The sequence below is a fragment of the Callithrix jacchus genome, chromosome 6 (assembly GCF_049354715.1).
Source record: "Callithrix jacchus isolate 240 chromosome 6, calJac240_pri, whole genome shotgun sequence".
Classification (NCBI taxonomy): domain Eukaryota; kingdom Metazoa; phylum Chordata; class Mammalia; order Primates; family Cebidae; genus Callithrix; species Callithrix jacchus.
In genome coordinates this window covers 104496841-104519137 of record NC_133507.1, presented here as the reverse complement: position 1 = coordinate 104519137, position 22297 = coordinate 104496841, and the positions used below count along the sequence as shown (strand labels likewise).

The window sequence follows — 22297 nt, the reverse complement described above, 5'->3', positions numbered from 1 at the left end:
GCCTTTTAAGAATTCCATAGGTAAAACGAATCAGAGCTTCTTCAGATTTAGTTATTCCCCAAAGATCTGCTGCCTTCAAGAAAAAATAAAAGCTACCAAGAATAAAACAATTTTAGGAAATGGAATCTGGGGTTACTGTTCAATGACTAAATCTGATTTTGCCTAGTGACTGTTTTAAACTCTTTAAAATAAAAGGTTTGACAACTCAAAAATATGCTAAATTGTAAATTAAAAAACCAATAATTACACAGTTTTATGCAGAAGCTATATTGGTTGTATTAGAACAAACAAAATTTTGGCCGGGCGTGGTGACTCATGCCTGTAATCCAAACACTTTGGAGGCCAAGGCGGGCAGATCACCTGAGTTTGGGAGTTCAAGACCAGCCTGACCAACATGGTGAAACCTTGTCTTATTTAAAAAAAAAAAAAAACTTAAATTAAGAAAAAAAAAGGTTTTCAAGTAAATAGCTAATAAAAACACAATAGAAATTAAGTGACCTGTCTTGATTGTAAACAAGTAAATGTAGTTAATTTACTCCAGAAAGCAATGACCAGGCAATACAGAAAATGAAATTAGTTTCTCAAGTCTGTAGTATATCACAAGAACCTACAGAACTTTTTAATGATACAGATATAGAGACTGCAATCCATGGGGATTTTGACTCAGTATGTCTGTATAACAAAGGCTCTATGTTACCATAAACTGGATCTTTATTTTAAAGAAAGGAAAAAAATCCAACAATAAAGCCTTAACACAGAAGTAATACTTACCAGTACCGGAATTTTGAACCTAATGTAAAATAATGTGCAAAAAAATTCTTTTGAGGTGGAAGTGGTCTGTCCAAACGGAAGAATGTGTGATGTTCTACACATGCTTTCCACAAATTTTTACATGCTCTGTAATTCACCATATTAAATCCCAATAATGTTTCTCTAGATTCATGCTGTAATAAATGACAAAATGCAGAGAATACCAGGAAAATGTCAGGATCTAATGCTCCATTTAATTTACTTTTGACAGATAAATTATTCTAGCCTTGCAAACATGAACTTGTTAATGATATAGATAGAATCTATAGGATCTTTTATCTAGGATCTTTTTTGCTTATCCAATAAAAAGGCAATGAAGTATATGGAAAAGTCTACAAAATCTAGACATTGTTCAGTCATTTTTTTTTTTTTTTTTGAGACAGAGTCTCACTATGTCACCCACGCTGAAGTGCAGTGGTGCGATCTTGGCTTACTGCAACTTCCGTCTCCCAAGTTCAAGCAATTCGTGTGTCATAGCATCCCAAATAGGAGGAATTAAAGGCATGTACCACCAGGCCCAGCTAATTTTTTATATGTTTAGTAGAACTGGAGTTTCACCATGGTGGCCAAGCTGGTCTTGAACGCCTGACCTCAGGTGATCCACCTGCCTTGGCCTCACAAAGTACTGGGATTACAGGCGTGAGCCCCCATGCTGGCCTTGTTCATTCATATTACAACTCTTTGAAACTTTTACCTTAGATCATAGTTAGAAATGAGTTCAAACTTCTAATATGTATCTGTTTTCAACATTTATTAGCTATGACTCTTTCAAAATATAATTCAAGGTCATAAATTTAATGTTAAAATATATCATCACAACTCTAACAATATTCCTAATTTAAAGTATCTGTCTAGATTCTAAATAAATAAGAACATTCAGCAGGTGGAACACTATTACAGAATTCAAATTTTAAAATTAGCACTAAAATAATTTTCCATTTTCTTGAAAACTGGTACAAATTTCTAAATCATTTCATTAAAGTAAACCATATATAGCAATGTCCACATCTCATAATTGCACAGCTCTGATTTTCACACAATAAATACAATCATTTAACCTTTATCCAGTTCAAGAAATGGATCATTACCACCACCACAGAAGTTTATTTGTCTCCCTTTTCTACCAGATTACTTTCCCAAAGGTAATTGCTCTTCTGACTTTATCACCATAGTATAGTCATGCTTGTTTTTGAACTTTATTGTACAAACATTGAATCACACACATGTTGTCTTTAGGTCTGGCTTTTGTTCAGCATTCAAAGTTTATCAAGTAGTAATTCACTCATTTCCACAGTACTCTGTAAATTTAACAGTTAACTTATCCATTTTACTGTTGATAGACATTTGACATTTCTAGTTTAAGGATATAAGAAGAGTACAGCCAGGCATATTCTTGTATGTTCTCTGGTGTACACATATGCACGTTTTTGTTGTTGGGTCATATGATGTAAACATATGCTCAGCTTTGGTAGATAATGCCCAACACTTTTCCAAAATGGGTAGATCTATAATACACTCCCTCCCACCAGTAGCATATGTGCCATATATTCACCAGCTACTGGTTTATCAATCTCTTTCCCTTTACTATTCTGTTGTGTATGTAGAGGTAGCACATTTTGGTTCTAGTTTGAACCTCCTTGATAATTATTGAGGTTCAATGTTAATGGCCATGTGGATATCCGCATTTGTGAAATGTCTGTCCAGTTCGCTAGCATATATTTCTATTAGAATGGATGTATAACCAAGGATTCTGTGTGTATTATATAATGTCTAAGATATTTCACTGTCTTAGTGGTATCTTTTAATGAACAGAGTTAATTTTAACACAGTTCAAATTATCAATCTTTTGTTATAAAGGTTTCCTTCTGGCTGGGCGTGGTGGCTCAAGCCTGTAATCCCAGTACTTTGGGAGGCCGAGGCGGGTGGATCAGGAGGTCAAGAGATCAAGAGCATCCTGGTCAACATGGTGAAACCCCGTCTCTACTGAAAATACAAAAAATTAGCTGGGCATGGTGGCACGTGCCTGTAATCCCAACTACTCAGGAGGCTGAGGTAGGAGGATTGCCTGAACCCAGGAGGCGGAGGTTGCAGTGAGCCGAGATCGCGCCATTGCACTCCAGCCTGGGTAGCAAGAGCGAAACTCCGTCTCAAAAAAAAATAATAATAAAATAAATAAATAAATAAATAAATAATAAGGTTTCCTTCTATGCCTTGTTAAAGAAATCCTTACCCATCAGAAGTTCATTAAGGTATTTCCTGTGACTAATCCACAGTAAAATGCCCATGTATAAAGTATTAAACTATCATATTAGAAGGGAATATGCTTAAAACATCACTTGTCGATTACCAGAAAATTAAGTCTTAAATATGATTAACAGTTGTTTTGTTTGCACTAATATATATATCGTTTTTATGCCATAAACGTTATGCAAAATAACAGAAAATGTCTCAGCTACTACAATGCACTAATGCTTCTCACTGCCAGCATCTAAGATGCATATATATTCATCCATTTTGACACTTGTATACCTTCCAAAAAGTCTATAAATAATTTCTATATTCTATCAATCATATGTGAAATGTAACATATGATTGGAAAATAAAAAATTTTTCCTGCCCAATTTGTAAACAATGCACACAAAATGTACTGAGAGATAAGTACATTGTATGAAGTTTGGGTATTTAAAAACAAAGAGATGTTTTAGAGAGGAAATAATAACAAGGCCACCTTCTGCAGAGTATGCCTGTATACTGTCTTTTTTTTTTGAAACAGAGTCTTGCTCTTTTGCCCAGGCTGGAGTGCAGTGGTGCAATATTGGCTCACTGCAACCTCCACCTCCTGGTTTAAGCGATTCTTGTACCTTAGCCTCCCAAGCAGTGGGAAATACAGGTGTGTGCCACTACATCCAGCTATCTTTTTGTATTTTAGTACAGATGGGGTTGTACCATGTGGACCAGGCTGGTCCTGAACTCCTGGTCTCAAGCAATTCATCCATCTGAGCCTCCCAAAGTGTTGGGATTACCGAAGTGTGAGCCACCATGCCTGGCCTGTATACTGTCTTTACTTACTTTTCTCCCATCAGACAGGTTGTAATGTGCCTATGCTGTAAGAAAGTTTGAGGAAGGCATATCTCACCCAAGAGTATGAAAGTCTAATCTTCATGCTTATGAACCACAAAAAGATCCTTATACACTTTATTTAATCAATTGTCAGTTAGATTTTGCTGCTGTTATCACTTATTGGTAAATGTATTTTTAACTGGTACACTACTTCAGAAAATGAATGTAAGGATTAAATGCTACAAAAATGATCTATCAGACACATAGTAAGTTTTGAATAAATGCTAAATATTGTAACTATTATTATAAATATTAGTAACACTAGTATTATGATGGGATATTATAAGTTAAATTAGAAAAGTTGACTTCTACAATGCCATCTATGATTACTTAAAGTAAAATATTTGTCATATAGTTTCCAGATAACAATATTATATTTTAATCACCTAAATTTTAAAACAGGTAAAAGAATTTCCATTATTGGCACTTGTCATAATATCCTCAACCTGGAAATGACAAAGCTGTCCACTAACAGCAGAATAAATGAATAAATTACGGTATAGTCATTCAGAGGAATACCATACATAAATGGAATGAACTAATGTTATATGCAACAACATGAGTAAATCTCACAAAAAAGTGTTAAGGGAAAGAAGGCAGACAATAAAGACAACAACTGTATAATTTCATTTTTTAAAGTTCAAATATAAGCAAACTAATCCACGATCATACAAATGAGAGTAATGTTTACCTTCCAGGAAGTTTAACGACTGGAAGTGGACAGCAGCTCCAGCAGCAACATTAAAAGCATCTGGGGTGCTGGTAATGTTCTACATATTAGAAGGAGGTACATATTCTATATATTTGGATATGTTCACTTCACCAAACTGTGTACTTAAAATATGCACATTTTCAGTATTGTTTTATTTCAATAAAAATTCTCTTGAAAAAATCTCTCTATATTTTATGAACATAAACAACAAACTATAGCTTATAATCGCTTAGTAGCTAAATATCCTCTGATACAACAGAGCTGATTCAAATACTTTTTTTTTAAAGAGGCAGTGGTGTCCTGTTCTGTTGCCTAGGCTAAAAGTACAGTGGCACAGTCAAAGCTCATTGTAGCCTTGAACTCCTGGGTTCAACCTATCCTCGCACCTCAGCCTTCCAAGTAGCTGGGATAACAGGCAGAAGGCACCACTGTACCCCAAAGCCTTTTGTTTTTTTTTTTTTTGGAGACAGGGCCTCCCTATGTCATCCAGGCTGGAGTACAATGGTGTGATCCTAACTCATTGCAGTCTTGATTTCCTGGACTCTAGAGATCTTTCCACCTCAGTCTCCTGAGCAGCTGGGACTAGAAGCACACATAATCACGCCTGGCCAATTTTCTTTTTTTGGTAGAGACAGTGTCTCATTAAGTTGCCAAGCCTGGTCTTGAACTCCTGGCCTCAAGGGATCCTCCCACCTCAGCCTCTCAAACTGCTAAGATTACAGGATTGAACCACTGTGGACAGCCCCAAAGACATTTTTAAGGTTTCAAATACATTTTACATGCATACACACACAACCATCTTGAAATATGTATTAATTTGCCAAGATTTCTCAGATTTCTAAGAAAATAATGTAAATCACATGATAAGGTTAGTTTGATTTAATGAAATCGATAAAATCATCTGCAAGATGAAATTGTTTTCAACACTGTACTTCCTATGACAATGTTGTTTTTAATATATAAAGCCATTACCACTCCAACAAAGGCAGGAAATGTTATTAAGTTCATAAATTTGTAACACTCAGCTCCCCTAAAATGAAATGAGTTCGTGTATGAAAGGAAATACTACAGATTTAGTAGGGGAAAAGGGACATATGAAATGCTCATTTGCTGTCCTCCATAAATGGACCTTGAGGTTTCCAATGGTGTCAGTTTCTAAGCTTGAGAAACAGCAAGAGGAATATCTAAAAGAACTTTAACTGAGAACCACATACACATTGGAAAAACAAGTACATTTTGTTATAAAAAGTGAATTCATTACCTCAGCAGGCAGTTAGCCATAGTATTAATTGCACTTTCACTTGTGCTAATAGAAAAGTTCTGCCATGAATGGATATTTCTTAAAAGGCTTCATTTATAGCAATAATTGTTCAATCAGTACTCACCAATTCTTTTCTAAGTTGAATAAAAAACTGTTTGCACTTAAAAGAAATTTTTACAATCTTCAACCTGGACAAAAGAGAATAAATTATTCAAAGTATTGAATAATGACAAAAATATTAACAAATTATGAAAAAAATAAAAACTATTTTAAGTGTGTATTGAATAATGACTAAACATTTTTATCAGATATAAATACACATAGTACATAAAGAATCGAAAGTTTCTGGTGCTTCATGAAAAAAATGATTAGTATTTGTGTTCAACTCAAGAAAATTTTGTCAGGATACCTACTATGAACTATACATTTCTCAGTTTTGTATCCAGAGAAATACTTAAAAACAGATGTCACAAAGTAAAATTTCAAAAAATATCACTAACTTAGTTGTTTATGCTCTAAAACTATAAGCAAGCCTTGGAAAAAATGTAAGATTTCACAGTTGTATGCAACAACCCTAAAAACATCTTTAATTTTAAAAAGCATTAATTTTTTTTTTTTTCTTGAGACAGAGTTTCGCTCTTGTTACCCAGCCTGGAGTGCCATGGTGTGATCTCAGCTCACCGCAACCTCCACCTCCTGGGTTCAAGCAATTCTCCTGCCTCAGCCTCCTGAGTAGCTGGGACTACAGGCGTGCACCACCATGTCCAGCTAATTTTTGTATTTTTAGTAGAGATGGGGTTTCACCTGGTTGACCAGGATGGTCCCAATATCTTCACCTTGTGATCCACCCGCCTCGGCCTCCCAAAGTGCTGGGATTATAGGCGTGGGCCACCACGCCTGGCCTAAAAAGCATTAAATTTTAAAAATTTACCTTTCTACACCATTTTTCTTCTTAAATGCAACCCACATAATGCCATAAGAATTCTCAAAGCCTTATTAGTACAATCAATATAAGCCAGGTTACTTTTGTCTCATTCAAACCATATAATAATTAACAGAGTAATCACTTCTCGGCCTTTCGACTAAGATCAGGTGTAATAATTAACACAGTAAACATAGTCTTTTTAAACTTTAAGACCTAAGGGTAATAAGGCTAAAGAGATTTGATCTTACTGAGCAAAATGTGCTTCAAGATCATGTCTCAAACTTCTCAGTAAATATTTTAATGATAATTCTAAGTTTGAATCTACGTGACTTATGGCCCTATCTACCCAAGAAGCTCTCAGCATTCTCGAAGAATAAACTTCAATCATTTGAGGAGGCAAATGCATGAGTCAACTTCAAGCATGCATGTTTGGACTGGGGAAGAAGAGATATGTTTAGGTTTCTGATTTGAAAAAATTTTATTTTACTTTTGGATACTGCGCTTTCTTGTATTCTTGACAGGGATATAACAACATGGGGAAAATATTCTGTCACAGAAAGAGAGCATTATTTCCAGAAAGCAAACAAATACTGAGTAAATATAGACAGTATTTATGGAAAAAAAGCCAGGTGTCTCAATTCAAAAAATCCTATGAAAACATACTGATATTTCAGAAGTTAAACACAAAAAACTTTGTTTATTTCTAAATGATCAAGAGAAAGAAAATCTAGGCCAGTTTCAAATCACCTAAATTTCAAAAATTCCCAGGAAGCTACCAATCAACGAATAAAAAGTCTTTTCAGTGGATGCTCTCTGTGACGTAATGTATATTTTATATAACTTTTATTTTCTTATAAATGTATTCTGTGTGACTTGTATTTTCTACGAAGTTTTTTTCAGAAAAATACCAATGTATGAATTAAAAATCTTTCAAACAGTATCTATTTTACACAGCAGTAATATAGCTATAACAAGTTTTCTTTTGGCTTCTATATGACTGATTTGTCTTTCTCAATGTTTTTACTTTAAACCACTCTGTCACTTTGTATAATATTTTAGGTATGTCTCTTGTAAGCAGTATAAAAATTGATTTTTTTTTTTTTAAGAGACAGTGTTGCTATGTTGTCCAGCCTGGCCTCAAACTCCTAGGCTCAACTAATCCTCCTGCCTCAACCTCCTGAGTAGCTGGGACTATGGGTGTGTGCCACTGCATCTGGTTCAAGACTGATTTTTTTAAAATCCAGTTTGAATAATCCAAAATATATGAAACAATAATAAGTACTTGAAAAGATACTCATTATCATTAGCTAGCAGGGGAATGCAAACAAAACTACAATGAAATACTACTTTATACCCTCTAGAATGGTTATAATAAAAAATAAAGATTACAAGCACTGGTGAGAATACAGAGAAATTAAACCCACATGCAATGCTGGTGAGAACATAAAATGATGCAGCCACATTTGAAAACATTTTAGCAAACCCAAGTATTCCACTCCTAGATATATACACTCAAGAAAAATGAAAACATATGCCCACACAAAAACTTGTACACAAATATATAGAGCAATGTAATTCTTACTAGCCAAAAAGTGGAAAATACTGGTGAACTGGTTATGTGGTATAACCATAAAATGGAAAATTATTCAGCAATAAAGGGGAAAGCAAAAACAATACATACTACAACATGGATGAACCTCAAAAATGAATGAAAAAACAATCACGAAAGACCACATAGTATATGATCTCCTTCAACATTAATACAATATAAAGGATAGGCATATCTGTAGAGAAAGAAAGAGATTAGTGATTGCCTAGGACTTCCAGTAAATGAAAAGCAGAAAAGGGGACAGGGAATGACTCCTAATAATTTAAAAGGTTATCTTTTAGGGGTAATAAAAATGATTCAAAATTAGATTATGGTGATGTTGCCCTGAAACTATACTACAAACCACTGAACTGTATACTTTATTAGGCAAATTTATAGTATGCAGATTATATCAATAAAGTTGTTTAAAAATTAAGTTTCATGTTTTCAATGTGAATATCTAGCATATTTATAATTTTGATAATAATTAACATACATAGATAAATCCACGTATGTTAAAAAAAAAGCTATTTGTCCCAAGTTTTCTGTGTTTCTACTGGAATGCCAATTATGTAATCATATAACTATTTTTAACTGCCTTACTGATAACTATGGTTTTAGAAGGCAGCTAGGCTCACCATTATACCACCAATGCATCTTTTCATTTTCCCTTTTAAGCATTTTATTATATATAATTGACGCGTAAAATGCACATAAGTATATACTTTGGTAATTGTGACATATGTATGTACTTATCAAACCACCATGACAGTAAAGATAGTGAACATATCTATCACTTCCAAATTCTAGAATTCTAACACAGCAACCCATCCTGCCTATATAACCACTGATCAACTTTATGTCCCTACAGATTGGTTTGAATTTCAAGAATTTTTTTTTTTGAGACGGTTTCGCTCTCGTTATCCAGGCTGGAGTGCAATGGCGCAATCTCGACTCACCGCTATCTCAGCCTCCTGGGTTCAGGCAATTCTCCTGCCTCAGCCTCCCGAGCAGCTGGGATTACAGGTGCGCGCCACCACGCCCAGCTAATTTTTTTGTAGTTTTAGTAGAGACGGGGTTTCACCATGTTGACCAGGATGGTCTCGATCCCTTGACCTCGCGATCCACCCACCTCGGCCTCCCAAAGTGCTGGGATTACAGGCTTGAGCCACCGTGCCCGGCCTCAAGAATTTATATAAATGGAAGCACATAGTATGTATTTTTCTTCATCTGCCTTCTGTCACTCTGCTTAATTATTTAGAGATTCATCTGCATAGGAGCATTCCATTCTATGATATACCACAACATGGATGGAAATAGCCATTACTTCATGATGAATATCTGTTTCTAGTTTTTGGCTATTACAAACAAAGTCACTTTGAACAGATGTGTGCAAATCTTTGTACAAACATTTGCTTTAGTTTCTGTTGGTTAAATACTAGGTAGGAGTGAAAGAGCTAGGTCACATGGTAGATACATTTTTAACTTTTTAAGAAACTACACAACAGTTTTCTAAACTGGTTGGAGCACTGCATGTATTATAATAATACAGTCATTCTAGTCTCCTTAATGCTTACTACTTGCATGGTACACCTTTTTCATCTGTTTTCAGCCAATCTATCTATCTATCTATATCTATATCCATATCCTTATCTACAAGGAAAGTCATTATATATTTTTCTTCCCAATCTGTATGCCTTTTCTTTCTTGTTCCTTTTTCTTGTTTTATAACACTGGTAAGGACCTGGTACAAAGCTGAAGAGAAGTAGTAAGATGAAGCATATATTTTCCTGATCCTACATAAAAAGCACTGAGACTGTCACCATTTTGTATAATATTAGCAGATTTTCTGTACATGCCCTTAATCAAAATGGGAAAATACCTCTTATTTATAGTTAGCTATGTCTCTATTTTTTTTATCATGAATGGTCAATTTTATCAAATTATTTTTCTGCATCTATTGAAATGCTCAAATGGTTTTTCTATGTTATTATAATAATACAGCTAATTATACAAATTGACTTTCAAATGTTAAAGCAATCTTATATTCTTAAAATAACCCCCATTTGAACATAATGAATTGTCATTTTTATATATTACCGAATACAATTTGCTAAACTTTTATATAGTATTTTTGCATCTATGTTCATGAGTAACTGCAGTTTTCTCTCTTTGCAGGGTCTTAGCCTAGTTTTAACATTAAGGTAATAATTATGCAAAACATGTTCCTTCTTTCTTTATTGTCCAAAAGAGCTTATATAGAATTGGCCTTACTTCTACTTTAAATGTTTGATAGAATTCACAATAAGGGGCCTAGAATTCTAATGGTCAAAAGGTTTCCAATTACAACTTCAGCTTCTTTAATTGATACAGATCTATTCAAGTTTTCTTCTCTGGTCATTTTTTAATTTGGGTCTTTCAAAGAATCTGCACATTTAATCTACGTTGTGAAATTTATTCATGGTATTTGTATTAGTCCATTCTCACACTGCTAATAAACACATGCCTAAGACTGGGTAATTTATTGAGGAAAGAGGTTTAATTGACTCACAGTTCAGCATGGGAGGCCTCAGGAAATCTGTACTCATAGTAGAAGGCAAAGGGGAAGTAAGGTACCTTCTTCACAAGACAGCAGGAAGGAGAAGTGCAAGCCGGGGAAATGCTAGACACTTACAAAACCATCAGATCTCATGAGACTCACTCATTATTACAAGAAGAGAATGGAGGAAACTGCCCCCATGATTCAATTAACTCCTGGTCTCACTCTTGACACATCATGGAGATCACAAAATTCAAGGTGAGATATGCAGGGGGCAGGGGGGTTACACACAGAGCCAAACCATATCAATACTCAAACATTCAAATCTGCTCACAATATTATTTTATTGCTTTTAATGTATGTAGGGTCTGTAATGTTATCCCCTCTTTCATTCTAGATATTGGTACAGCCAAACTTTAGAGATACTGAGGGCTTAGTTCCAGACTATCACAATAAAACAAATACTGCAATATAAGGAGTCATAGAATTTTTTGGTTTCTCAGTGCATATAAAAGTTATGGTTACACTACACTGTAGTCTATTAAGAGTTCAATATACTATAATAAAAACAACATTCCTAAAAACAATGTATATAATAAAAAATCAGAGTAGTTTGTAAACAGTTCTAATAATCATCTGAGCCCTCAGAGTTGGGTCTTGACACAATGTTGATGGCTGCTGACTGACCAGGGTGATGGTTGCTGAAGTTTGCTGTAGCACACCAATGAAGCTTGCTACATCAATTGACTCTTCCTTTTCCTTTCATAAAGACTTTTTCTGTGGCATGTGATGCTACATGCTATTTGATAGCATTTACCTACAATAGAACTTCTTTCAAAACAGTCAATCCTCTTGACCCTGCTGCTGCTTTATCATGAAGTCTATATCCTTTGTTGTCATTTAAACAATGCTCACAGCATCTTCACCAATAGTAGATTATACCTTAAAAAAATCACTTTCTTTGCTCATCCATAAGAAGCAAATCCTCATCTATTCAAGTTTTATCATGAGATTGCAGCAATTCAGCCCCTACCCCATCTTCAGACTTGACTTCTAATAAGAGTTCTCTTGCTATTTCCACCCCATCTGTAGTTACTTCCTCCACCGAAGTCTTAAGCCCCTCAAAGTCATCTATGAGGGTTGGAATCAATTTCTTCCAAATTCCAGTTAATGTTGCTACTCTGACCTTCTACCATGAATCAAGAATGTTCTCAATGGCATCTAGAATGGTAAAGCCTTTCCAAAAGGTTTTCAATTTACTTTTCCCAGATCCATCAGAGAAATCATCCTCAATGGCCACTACAGCCTTACAAATATATTTCTTAAAGACTTGAAAGTCAAAATTACTCCTTGATCCATCAGCTACAGAATTCATATTGTGACAGCATGCATGAAAACATCAACTTCCTTGCCATCTCTAACAGAGCTCGTGGGTGGCAAGGTGCATTCTTTGTCAATGGGCAGTAATATTCAGAAAAGAAATCTTTTTCTGAGAGGTAAGACTTAACAGTGGGCTTAAAATATTCAGTAAACCATGCTATAAACAGATGTGTGGTCATCCAGGCTTTGACATTCCACTTCTAGAATACAAGTAGGGCAGACTTAGGACCTAGCATTTAGAGATTGGTAAATGAGCACTGGCTTCAACTTTATTCCGTATCAGTCAGTCCTTTGAAACACTGAAGTCAGGTATTACCTTCATCTATGACAGTTCCTAGATGGCATCTTCTTCCAATAGAAGACTGTTTCGTCTACACTGAAAATCTGTTGTTTAGTGTAGCCATTCATCACTTAGCTAGATATTCTGTATAACTTGCTGCTTCACTTTGAACTTTTATGTATGGAGATGGCTTCTTTCCTTAAGCCTCAAGAACCAACCTGCGCTAGCTTTAAACTTTTCTTCTGCAGCTTTCTCACCTCTCTTCTTAGTCTTCCTAATTAAAGAGAATTAGGACCTTACTCTGGATTAAGCTTTGTCTTAAGGGAATGTTGTGGCTGGTCTGACCTATCCATACCACTAAAATACTCTCCATATCAACAATAAGGCTGTTTCACTTTTGTATCATTTGGGTGTTCAAGGGAGTAGTACTTTCAATTCCTTCAAGAACTTTTCCTTTGCTTTCACAACTTGGCTAATTGGTGCAAGAGGCCTAGCTGTTTATCTGTCTTGGCTTTTGACATGCCTTCCTCACTAAACTTAATCATTTCTAATTTTTTATTCAAAGAGACAGAGTGCAAGTCTTCCTTGCGCTTGATCACTTACAGACCACTGAAGGGTCTGTAAGTCCAAGGAGAGGAAGAGAGATGGGAACAATCGGTCAATGAGGCAGAAAGAGCAAATACTAATACAATTTGCTATCTTATACTGGTGTGGTTCGTGGCATGCCAAAACAATTACAATACTACCATCAAAGATCACTAACATCATAACATATATAATAAAAAAGTTTAAATTTATAAAAACCTTCAATTTGACCATTTGCATGTCTTTTTTTGAGAAATATCTATTTTAAAAAATGAATTATTAGGCTGGTTTTTGCTGTTTAGTTCCTTGTTATTCTGGATACTAGGCCCTTGTTTGAGGTGTAATTTGTAAATATTTTCTCCAATTTTATAAGTTGTCTCTATACTCTGTCAACTGTTTCCTTTGCTGTGTAAAAGCTTTTTAGTTTAATACAGTCCCATTTGACTATTTTTGTTTTTGTTGCCTGTACTTTTAAAGACCGACCCATAAAATCTTTGCCTAGATCAATATTCTGATGCATTTCCTCTACGTTCATTTAGCAGTTTTATAATGTTAGGTCTTACACGTAATCTCTAATCCATTTGGAGCTAATTTTTGTATATAGTGAGATAAGGGTCTGGTTCCATTCTTTTGCAATAGATATCCAGTTTTCTCAGTACCATTTATGGAAAAGAGTACCTGTTCTCCGCTGTATGTTCCTTATCAAAATTCAGTTGGCTGTAAATACATGGATCTATTCCTGTGTTCCCTATTCTGTTCTGTCGGTCTATGTGTCTACTTTTATACCAATACCATGCTGTTGTGAATACTACAGCTTCACAGGATAATTTGTTGTCTTCCATCGTTGTTCTCTTGACTCAGTATTGTTTCAGCTATTTGGGATCTTGTAGGATTCCCTTTTTTTTTTTTTTTTTCCTAATAGAGACAGGGTCTCTCTCTGCCATTCAGGCTGAAGTACCCTGGTATGATCATAGCTCACTGTAATCTTAAAGTGCTGGGCTCAAGTGATCCTCCCACCTCAGCCTCCCAAGTAGCTAGGACTACAAATAAATGCTATTATGCCCAGCTAATTTTTAAACATATTTTTTATAGAGACGAGATCTTGCTATGTTGTGTAGGCTGGTATTAATTGCCTGACATCAAGCCATCCTCCTGCCTTGGCCTCCAAAAGCACTAGGATTACAAGTGTGAGCCACTTTTAGGATTGCTTTTTCTCTGTCACTGCTATTTTGACAGATGTATTGAATCTGCAGAATGCTTTGAGTAGTATGGTCATTTTCACAATATTAATTTTTCTAATTGATGAGTATGGGATATTTTTCTACTTTTTCCTGTTCTTTTCAATTTTTTCCTATCAGTATTTTGTAGTTTTGTTGTAGAGATCTTTCACATCCTTGGTTAACTGTAATATTTGGTAGGTATTGTAAAGGTGATTGCATTCTTGATTTCTTTTCCAGCTATTATTAGTATATAGAAATGTAACTAATTTTTGTTCATTAATTTGTTTCCTGCAACTTAACTAAATTCACTTAATAGTTTTAAGAGACTTTTAGTGGAGTTTTTAGGCTTTTCTTTATGATCAGGCTTCCTATATGGATGCTCTTTCCTGACTGCTCTGGCCAGGACTTCTAGTACTATGCTGAATAAGAGTGGTCAGTGTGGGCATCCTATCTTCTTTCAGTTCTTTGAAGAAAAGTTTTCAGCTTTGACCTGTTCTGTATGATGTTAGCTGTAGATCTGTCATTTATGGGCTTGATTATGTCAAGATATGCTTCTCCTACACCTAATTTGTTGAGAGTTTTTACATGAGAGGATGTTGAATTTTATTAAATGTGTTTTATGTGTCTATTGAGATGAATGTATGGTTTCTGGGTTTTAATTTACTGACATACTTACTGATTTGTATAGGTTAAACTATCCTTGAATCTTGGAAATAAACTCCACTTGATCATGGTGTATCTTTTTCATGTATTACTGAATTTGCTATGCTAGTATTTTGTTGAGGAATTTTGCATCTATGTTCATTAGGGATACTGGCCTGTAGTTTTTTTTTTTCTATTTTTTCTTTTTCTTTTTTCAGACAAGTCTCAAACTGTCCCCCAGGCTGGACTGCAGTGGCACTGTAGCCTCAACCTCCTTGGCTGCTGCAATCCTCTCACCTCAGCCTCCTGAGTAGTTGGGACCATAGGCATGCACTAATATGTCCAGCTAATCTTTAAATTTCTTGTAGAGATGTGCTCCCACTATGTTGCCTGGGCTGGTTTTGAACCCCTGGGCTCTAGCAATCCTTCTGTATTAGCCTCTCAAAGTGTTGGGATTACAGCCACCACACCTGGCCTCCTTTCTTTCATTCTGTAGAGACATGGTCTCATCCTCTGCCCAGACGAGTTCAGTGGTACAATCATAGCTCAGAGGCCTTGAACTGAGAGCAAGTGATCCTCCTGACTCAAGTCTCCTGACTACCCAGGACTACAGGAATATGCCACTACACCTGGCTAGTTTCTTTTTTTGTTGATTTTTATCAATTCAAAAAATGCAAGTTTCAATTTGTTTACCCTTTGTATTATTTTTAGTCTCTATTTGATTTAGTTATGCTCTGATCTTTATTGTTTTTTCTTCTACTAAATTTGGGCCTTGGTTTGTTTTTGCTTTTCTAGTTCCTGGAGATGCATCATTAAACTGTTTATTTGGACTCTTTCTACTTTTTTTATGTAGGCATTTATTGCTATAAACAGCCTTCTTAGCAATGCTATTGTTGTATTTAATAGGTTCTAGTAATGTTATGTTATGTTACTGTTTTCAATTGTTCAAAGAAATTTTTTGATTTGTCTTAATTTCTTCAATGACCCAATGGTCATTCAGGAGAGTTTTGTTTAATTTCCATGTATTTGCAGTTTCCAAAGTCCCCTGTTACTGATTTTTTTTTTTTTTTTTGAGACGGAGTTTCGTGCTTGCTACCCAGGCTGGAGTGCAATGGCGCGATCTCGGCTCACAGCAACCTCCGCCTCCTGGGTTCAGGCAATTCTCCTGCCTCAGCCTCCTGAGTAGCTGGGATTACCGGCACGTGCCACCATGCCCAGCTAATTTTTTGTATATCTTTTAGTAGAGACGGGGTTTCACCAAGTTGACCAGGATGGTCTCGATCTCCTGACCTCGTGATCCACCCGCCTCGGCCTCCCAAAGTGCTGGGATTACAGGCTTGAGCCACCGCGCCCAGCCTCCAAAGTCCCCTGTTATTGATTTTTAGTTTTATTACATTATAGTCTGAGAAGATATTGGATATAATTGCTATTTAAAATTTTGTTGAGACTTGTTTTGTGGCCTAACATATGGTCTATCCTCAAGAATGTTCCATGTGCTGAGATGAAGAATGCATATTCTGCAGCTGCTGGATTAAATATTCTTTACATGTTTATTAGTGTAGACTAAGTCCAATGGTTGTTTTCTGTCTAGATGATCTGTCTAATGGTGAACGTGGGGTGTTGAAGTCTCCAACTACTGTCTGTCTCTTTATCTTTAATAATATTAACTTCATATATCTGAGTGCTTAAGCATTAGGTACATATTTACAATTGTTATATCCTTTTGCTGAATTGATCCCTTTATCATTTGATATTGACCTTGTCTCTTTTTATGCTTTTTAATATTTTGTCTAAAATAACTGCTACTGTATGATTTTGGTAAATGTAAATTTACAAGGCATTTTCCCTTCCCTTTACATTTAGTCTATTGTGCTTTTACAGGTGAAGTGAGTTTCTTGTAGGTAGCATAGAATTGGGTCTTGAATTTTTTTTGAGACAGAGTTTTGCTCCTGTTGCCCAGGCTGGAATGCAATGATGCAATCTCAACTCACTGCAACCTCCGCCTCAGCCTCCCACGTAGCTGGGATTATAGGTGTCCACCACCATGCCCAGCTAACTTTTGTATTTTTAGCAGAGATGGGCTTGACCACTTTGGCCAGGCTGGTCTTGAATTCCTGACTTCAGATGATCCGCCTGCCTCGGCCTCCCACAGTGCTGGGATTACAGGTGTGAGCCACTGTGCCGGGCTGGGTCTTGATTTTTTACATCCATTCAGCCAGTGTCTAAGTTTTAATTGCAATTTAAGCCATAAAAATTCAATGTTGTTAAGTTTTTATTCTTGTCATTTTGCTAATTATTTTCTGATTGTTTTGTACATCCTTTATTTATTTCATCCTTTCTTATTGCTTCCCTTGATTATTTGGTGTTCTTTTTTTTTTTTGGAGTAATAACCTTTGACTCCTTTCTTTTTCTCATCTCCTCTAAATATATCTGCTCTATTGGGGAATTTTATACTTTTATAAATTAAAAAACTTTTTAATTTCATAAAAACATAAAATGTTATACAATACATGAAAATTTTTCATGTGTTTTCATGATGGTACACAGTATTCTTTCACTTCCAGATGCAGGACTCCCTAGGATCCATATAGTGGTGATGAATTTCCTTATTTTTGAAGGACAGATTTGCTGGGTGACATATCCTCAGTAAGCATTTTTATTGGTTTATCTGCACTTTGAATATGTCACCATATTTGCTCCTGGCCGGTAAGGTTTCTGATTAGGAATCTGCCAGTGGTCTAATGAGGATTCCCTGATACATGACTTGATGCTTTCCTCATGTTCTTTTTAGACTTCTTTTATTTGACTATAAAGTGCCTTGAAGGAGACTTTTTTGGGTTGAATATCTGTGAGGTTCTTTGAGCTTCTGGTATCTTCATGTCTCTACTACTTACAAGAGTTGGGAAGCTTTCAGCTAGTATTTTCTTAAATAGGTTTTTTTTTTAATACTTTTTCCTGACTCTTCTGAATTTTTCAAAAATTAAAGTATTTGGTTGCTTTACAGTGTTCTGTCATTCAGGCTTTTTCATTTTTTTAAAAAATGACTAGGTTATTTCCAAAGACCTGTCTTCAAGTTCAGAAATTATTTTTACCACTTAATCTAGTCTATTGTTGATGCCTTCTATTGTACTTTTTATTTCATTCTCTGAACCCAGTTCCAAGATTTGTTGGCTTTTTAAAAAATATGTCTTGGCTGAATTTCTGATTCAGATTATTGCTTTCTTGACATCTTTGTACTGTGAAGCAGTTTTCTCTCATTGCATTTCTTTAATATCATTATTTTTCAGGCATTTCATTTTATCATTTCTTCTATCCCTAACATCTGCACATCTGGTTTAACAGGTGCTTCTTCCAATTTTATGAATTGGCTACCATAGGAACAAACTTTTTCTTGTGATGTACCTATAGTGTTGGCTGGATAGCATGCTCTGGCTTTGGTTCCTGGTGGGTGCAGCAGCATAGTCTTCACATAATTTATTTGGCTCTAATCAGTGTCAGAGTTGTCTGTGAGTTCCTCAGTAGCTCAGGCTGTAGAAAAGCTGTACTGGGGATGGAAATGCCAGGAAGACTGGTTTGTGGGCACCACTTGTGGTGACTGCAGGCTGGGCATGCCAGTTTTTGGGTGTCCAGGTGGTATGTGTGCTATCAGTAGGATAGGTGGGCTATCCCTTGTGGTCCTGAGCTGTGCATGTGGGGACAGTAGTGGTAGAGGTAGGGTGGTTGAGGCTAGTCCCTGGGCCCCTGGCAAGTGCCATAGATGCCAATGGCAGGCAAGGTAGGTCCATTATTGAGTCCCTGAAAGGTGTGTGTGTGTGCTAGTAGCTGCAGGTATGGCGAGCCAATGCCCAGATCCCAAGTGCACTGGGACGTGGTGGCTAAGGGTGAGGCATATCTAGCCTCAGGCCCTTGGATGTCGTGTGAGGGCCCTCACTGTTTTAAGTGGGATAGGTCAATCTCTAGGTTCCTGAATGACATATATAGGTGCCAGCAGCTGGAATTGTCCTGTCTTCAGGCCCTGGATGTTATCAATGGTGATGGTGGGCAGGGCATGTAAATGTTCACGTCCTTGGAAGGTGTGCTCAGGTAGACCAGTCCTTAGGCCCCCTGAAGGCACATGCAGCTGTACAGTGGTCTTGCTGCTGGAGGATGTGAGTTGCTGTCAATGATAATGTTCCTGTACAGGCAACTCCAAGGCTGTGGTAAGCATATACTTCATCTCCCTTTATGACGGTGACAGCACCCCTGGCACATTGCACTGCCCATTCCACAGGGTGAAGGACACTGCATGAGATAGTCAAGGACCTAGCTGGACCCTGGGTGCAATTAGTGTTGCAACTTCGCAGTTCTCTGTTTGGACATGGGGGGCTGTCAGTGGGGTCTGAGAGATGTGGAAAGGCAGGGGCTACTGGGCCTCACTGCAGGATGTATTCTGATGGGGGCTGAGCTCTGAAAATGGCGCTGTATTGCAACTGTCTGGATCTCAGAAGGTGTGTAGAGGGAGTGCAAACTCCCTCTCTGAAACAATACCATGGTGTGGACTTCAGGGAGCTCCCTTTCCTAGTCTCAAGGCCCGTGAGAGCCAAGGGGCTCTCTCGTAAGTAGGACTGCAGTAATCTTTGGTGCAAATGTGAACTATTGAGGATCTCTCCCTTACCTTTTCCTTGCAATGGGCCATTCCTCCTGGCTCTCAGGTGATCCTGGCTAGGCTGGCTACTTTGCTTCCCTCTCCTGTGTCTCAGAGGTTCCCTGTCACTTCCTTGCTAAATTCTTCTGTTCTCTTTTAAATTTCCTATTCATTGTGTTTACCTATATGCTGATTTGGTCCTTCTTTATGGAGGATAAAAGTGCCTCTGTGACTCTGGTCAGTTACCTTAAAGTCCCCTTGCTGCTTTTCTTTCTGTAGATCCAGATTCCTCCCTTATATTATTTTCCCTTTCTGTGAACAAGGCAGGTCTATTGGCAACAAATTCCATCAGTTTCTGTTTGTGTGTGTAAGTCTTTATTTCTCTTTCACTTCTGAAGGATAACTTTGCTACATACTTCTAGGTTGGTGGGTTTTTTCTTTCAACACCTTAATAACCAAAATATTTCACTCTAGTGTCTTCTTGCTTATGTGGTTTCTGAAGAGAAATATAACGTATTTTTTTAATCCTTGTTTCTCTGTGCTAAATGTGCTTTTTATACCCCCCCCCCCCCCGTTTTTTTGAGACAAGAGTCTTGCTCTGTCACCAGGCTGGAGCACAGTGGTGCATCTCCACTCACTGCAACCTCTGCCTCCTGGGTTCAAGCGATTCTCCTGCCTCAGCCTCCCGAGTAGCTGGGAATGTAGGGGCATGCCACCACACCCAGCTAATTTTTGTATTTTTAGTAGAGATGAGGTTTCACCATGTTGGCCAGGATGGTCTCAATCTTTTGACCTCGTGATGTGCCCACCCTAGCCTCCCAAAGTGCTGGAATTGCAGGCGTGAGCCACTGCACCCGGCCTATGTTTTCCTTTTTAAAAGATTTTCTGATTATCTGCAGCATGACTATCTTATGTACAGGTGTGGATTTTTTGGTTATTTGACCTGCTAGGTGTTCTCTGAACTTTCTGATTCTGTGATTCGATGGCTGTCAGGAATTTTGGAAAACTATCAGCAGCTAGTTTTTCAGATATTTCTTCTGTTCTTTTCTCTCTTTATTCCCATTATATGTCTTAAATATTGTTCTTTCATTCCTTTTTCCCTTCACTTTTCAGTTTTTGAAGTTTCTATTGACTTATCTTTAAGTTCACTCATTTTTTTCTCGTGTATAATCTACTGATAAGACCAAAGGCATTCTTTGTTTCTGTTGCCAATGCTTTTGATTTCTAGCATTCCTATTTCTTTCTTTCTCAAAAGGTTTCCATCTCTGTGCTTACATTTCCACCTGTTCTTGTATGTTATATACTTTTTCCATATATTTTCCCTTAGTATATTAATTATAGTTATTTTAAATTTCTGGTATAATACTTCCAAAATTCTTCCATATCTGGGACTGTTTCTCACCCTTGCTTTGTTTCTTCAAATTGTGTTTACTACCTTTTGACATGTCTTGTAATTTTTTGCTAGATGCTGGATATGATACACTGGGTAAAAGAAAGAAGTAAATATGCCTTTGGTGTGAAGGATTATGCTTACCTGGCAAGGCATGAGGCTATGTTTAATGTTTGTGTAAACAAACTGTAAGTGCCAGAAGTTATAATTTTCTCTGATATCTTTTTCACATCCCTGTTGTCTTTGGATTTGCCTAAGGGACTCCTAAATAATCTAAGCCTTACAGTTATTTTAGTTGTGATTCCCTGTTATTATTAATGAGCCAAGTTGACATAGCAGTAAGGTGTGGGATAGGGAGGAATCATTCTTTCATCCTATAATTAGGTCTTAGTGGTTTAGTGGTCTGTGTCTCTTGGCTGTGATCTTCAGTGCTTCTTTGGTCAATCCATCTTTAGGTGAGATAAGAAAGCAGGAGGGGTCTAAACTGGGTATTCTCATTCTCCCACTTTGGTCAGACTCTGATAAAACCCACAATGAATGGTTAGATGCTAGTAAAACAGTTTGCCCTGGGGGCAAATCTCTGTTAAAAAGACTGGAAAGCTCTGATCATCTTTCAAAAATTCCATAAAAGAAAAATTCATAAGCAATAATTTTTAATAATTTTGAAATAAATTATTTTGATGTCTTCCAGTAGATTCTAAGTGGGATAAAGTACAAAGTTTATCTCACAAGTAAAATGACAACATTAAAATAGTTCAACAGCCACTGTTTTTAATATAAATTATTATATTTGGTAATACAGTGGTAAACATAGAAGTATCAATGGATGTTCTTACCATGGAAATGTATTCATTCGTACCCTGTTCTTATAAATCAGAATTCCTCCTGACATCACTCCAATCATAATTTCATTGTTACTCTGATCCTTCAAAAAAAATGAATAAAAACATGATAAATCTAAATTAATGGTCTTTGTTAGAGATATATTTTAAAAATATATATCATTTTTATTTTTTAAACTAAACATGGCATTTTCATAAGTTACAAAGAATTGCATACTGATTAGAAACCCAAATGGTAGTTGTTACCACATAAAAATAAATAACAAATTTTAAACCAAACTGAAATGTGTTATTGAAATACATTATCTAAAGCAAAGGACTTCCCACAATTCATGACTAGAACTGACTCTTTGGAGTAGGAACCTAGAATCTAGAAATC

At 36.4% G+C, this 22297-nt stretch overlaps 1 protein-coding gene and 1 non-coding gene across 7 annotated transcripts in view; both read right to left on the bottom strand.

The window, feature by feature from the left end:
• The window catches only part of PTPN4 (protein tyrosine phosphatase non-receptor type 4), a 229265-nt gene that overhangs the window by 62857 nt on the left and 144111 nt on the right, over positions 1-22297 (bottom strand). For 4 of the 6 annotated variants that reach the window (XM_002749530.7, XM_017973535.4, XM_078327966.1 and 1 more), the window contains 3 exons: positions 21913-22001; positions 6028-6091; positions 772-944 (listed from right to left, as the gene is read on the bottom strand). In XM_002749530.7, the coding sequence (XP_002749576.1) occupies positions 772-944; positions 6028-6091; positions 21913-22001 (326 nt within the window). The remainder of the gene's footprint in view (positions 1-771; positions 945-6027; positions 6092-21912; positions 22002-22297) is intronic. The other 2 variants (XM_078327965.1, XM_078327968.1) reach the window with 1 other exon arrangement.
• LOC118155180 (small nucleolar RNA U13) lies at positions 3888-3994 on the bottom strand. The gene has a single exon (XR_004745397.1). It is a non-coding gene; the product is annotated as a small nucleolar RNA U13 (small nucleolar RNA).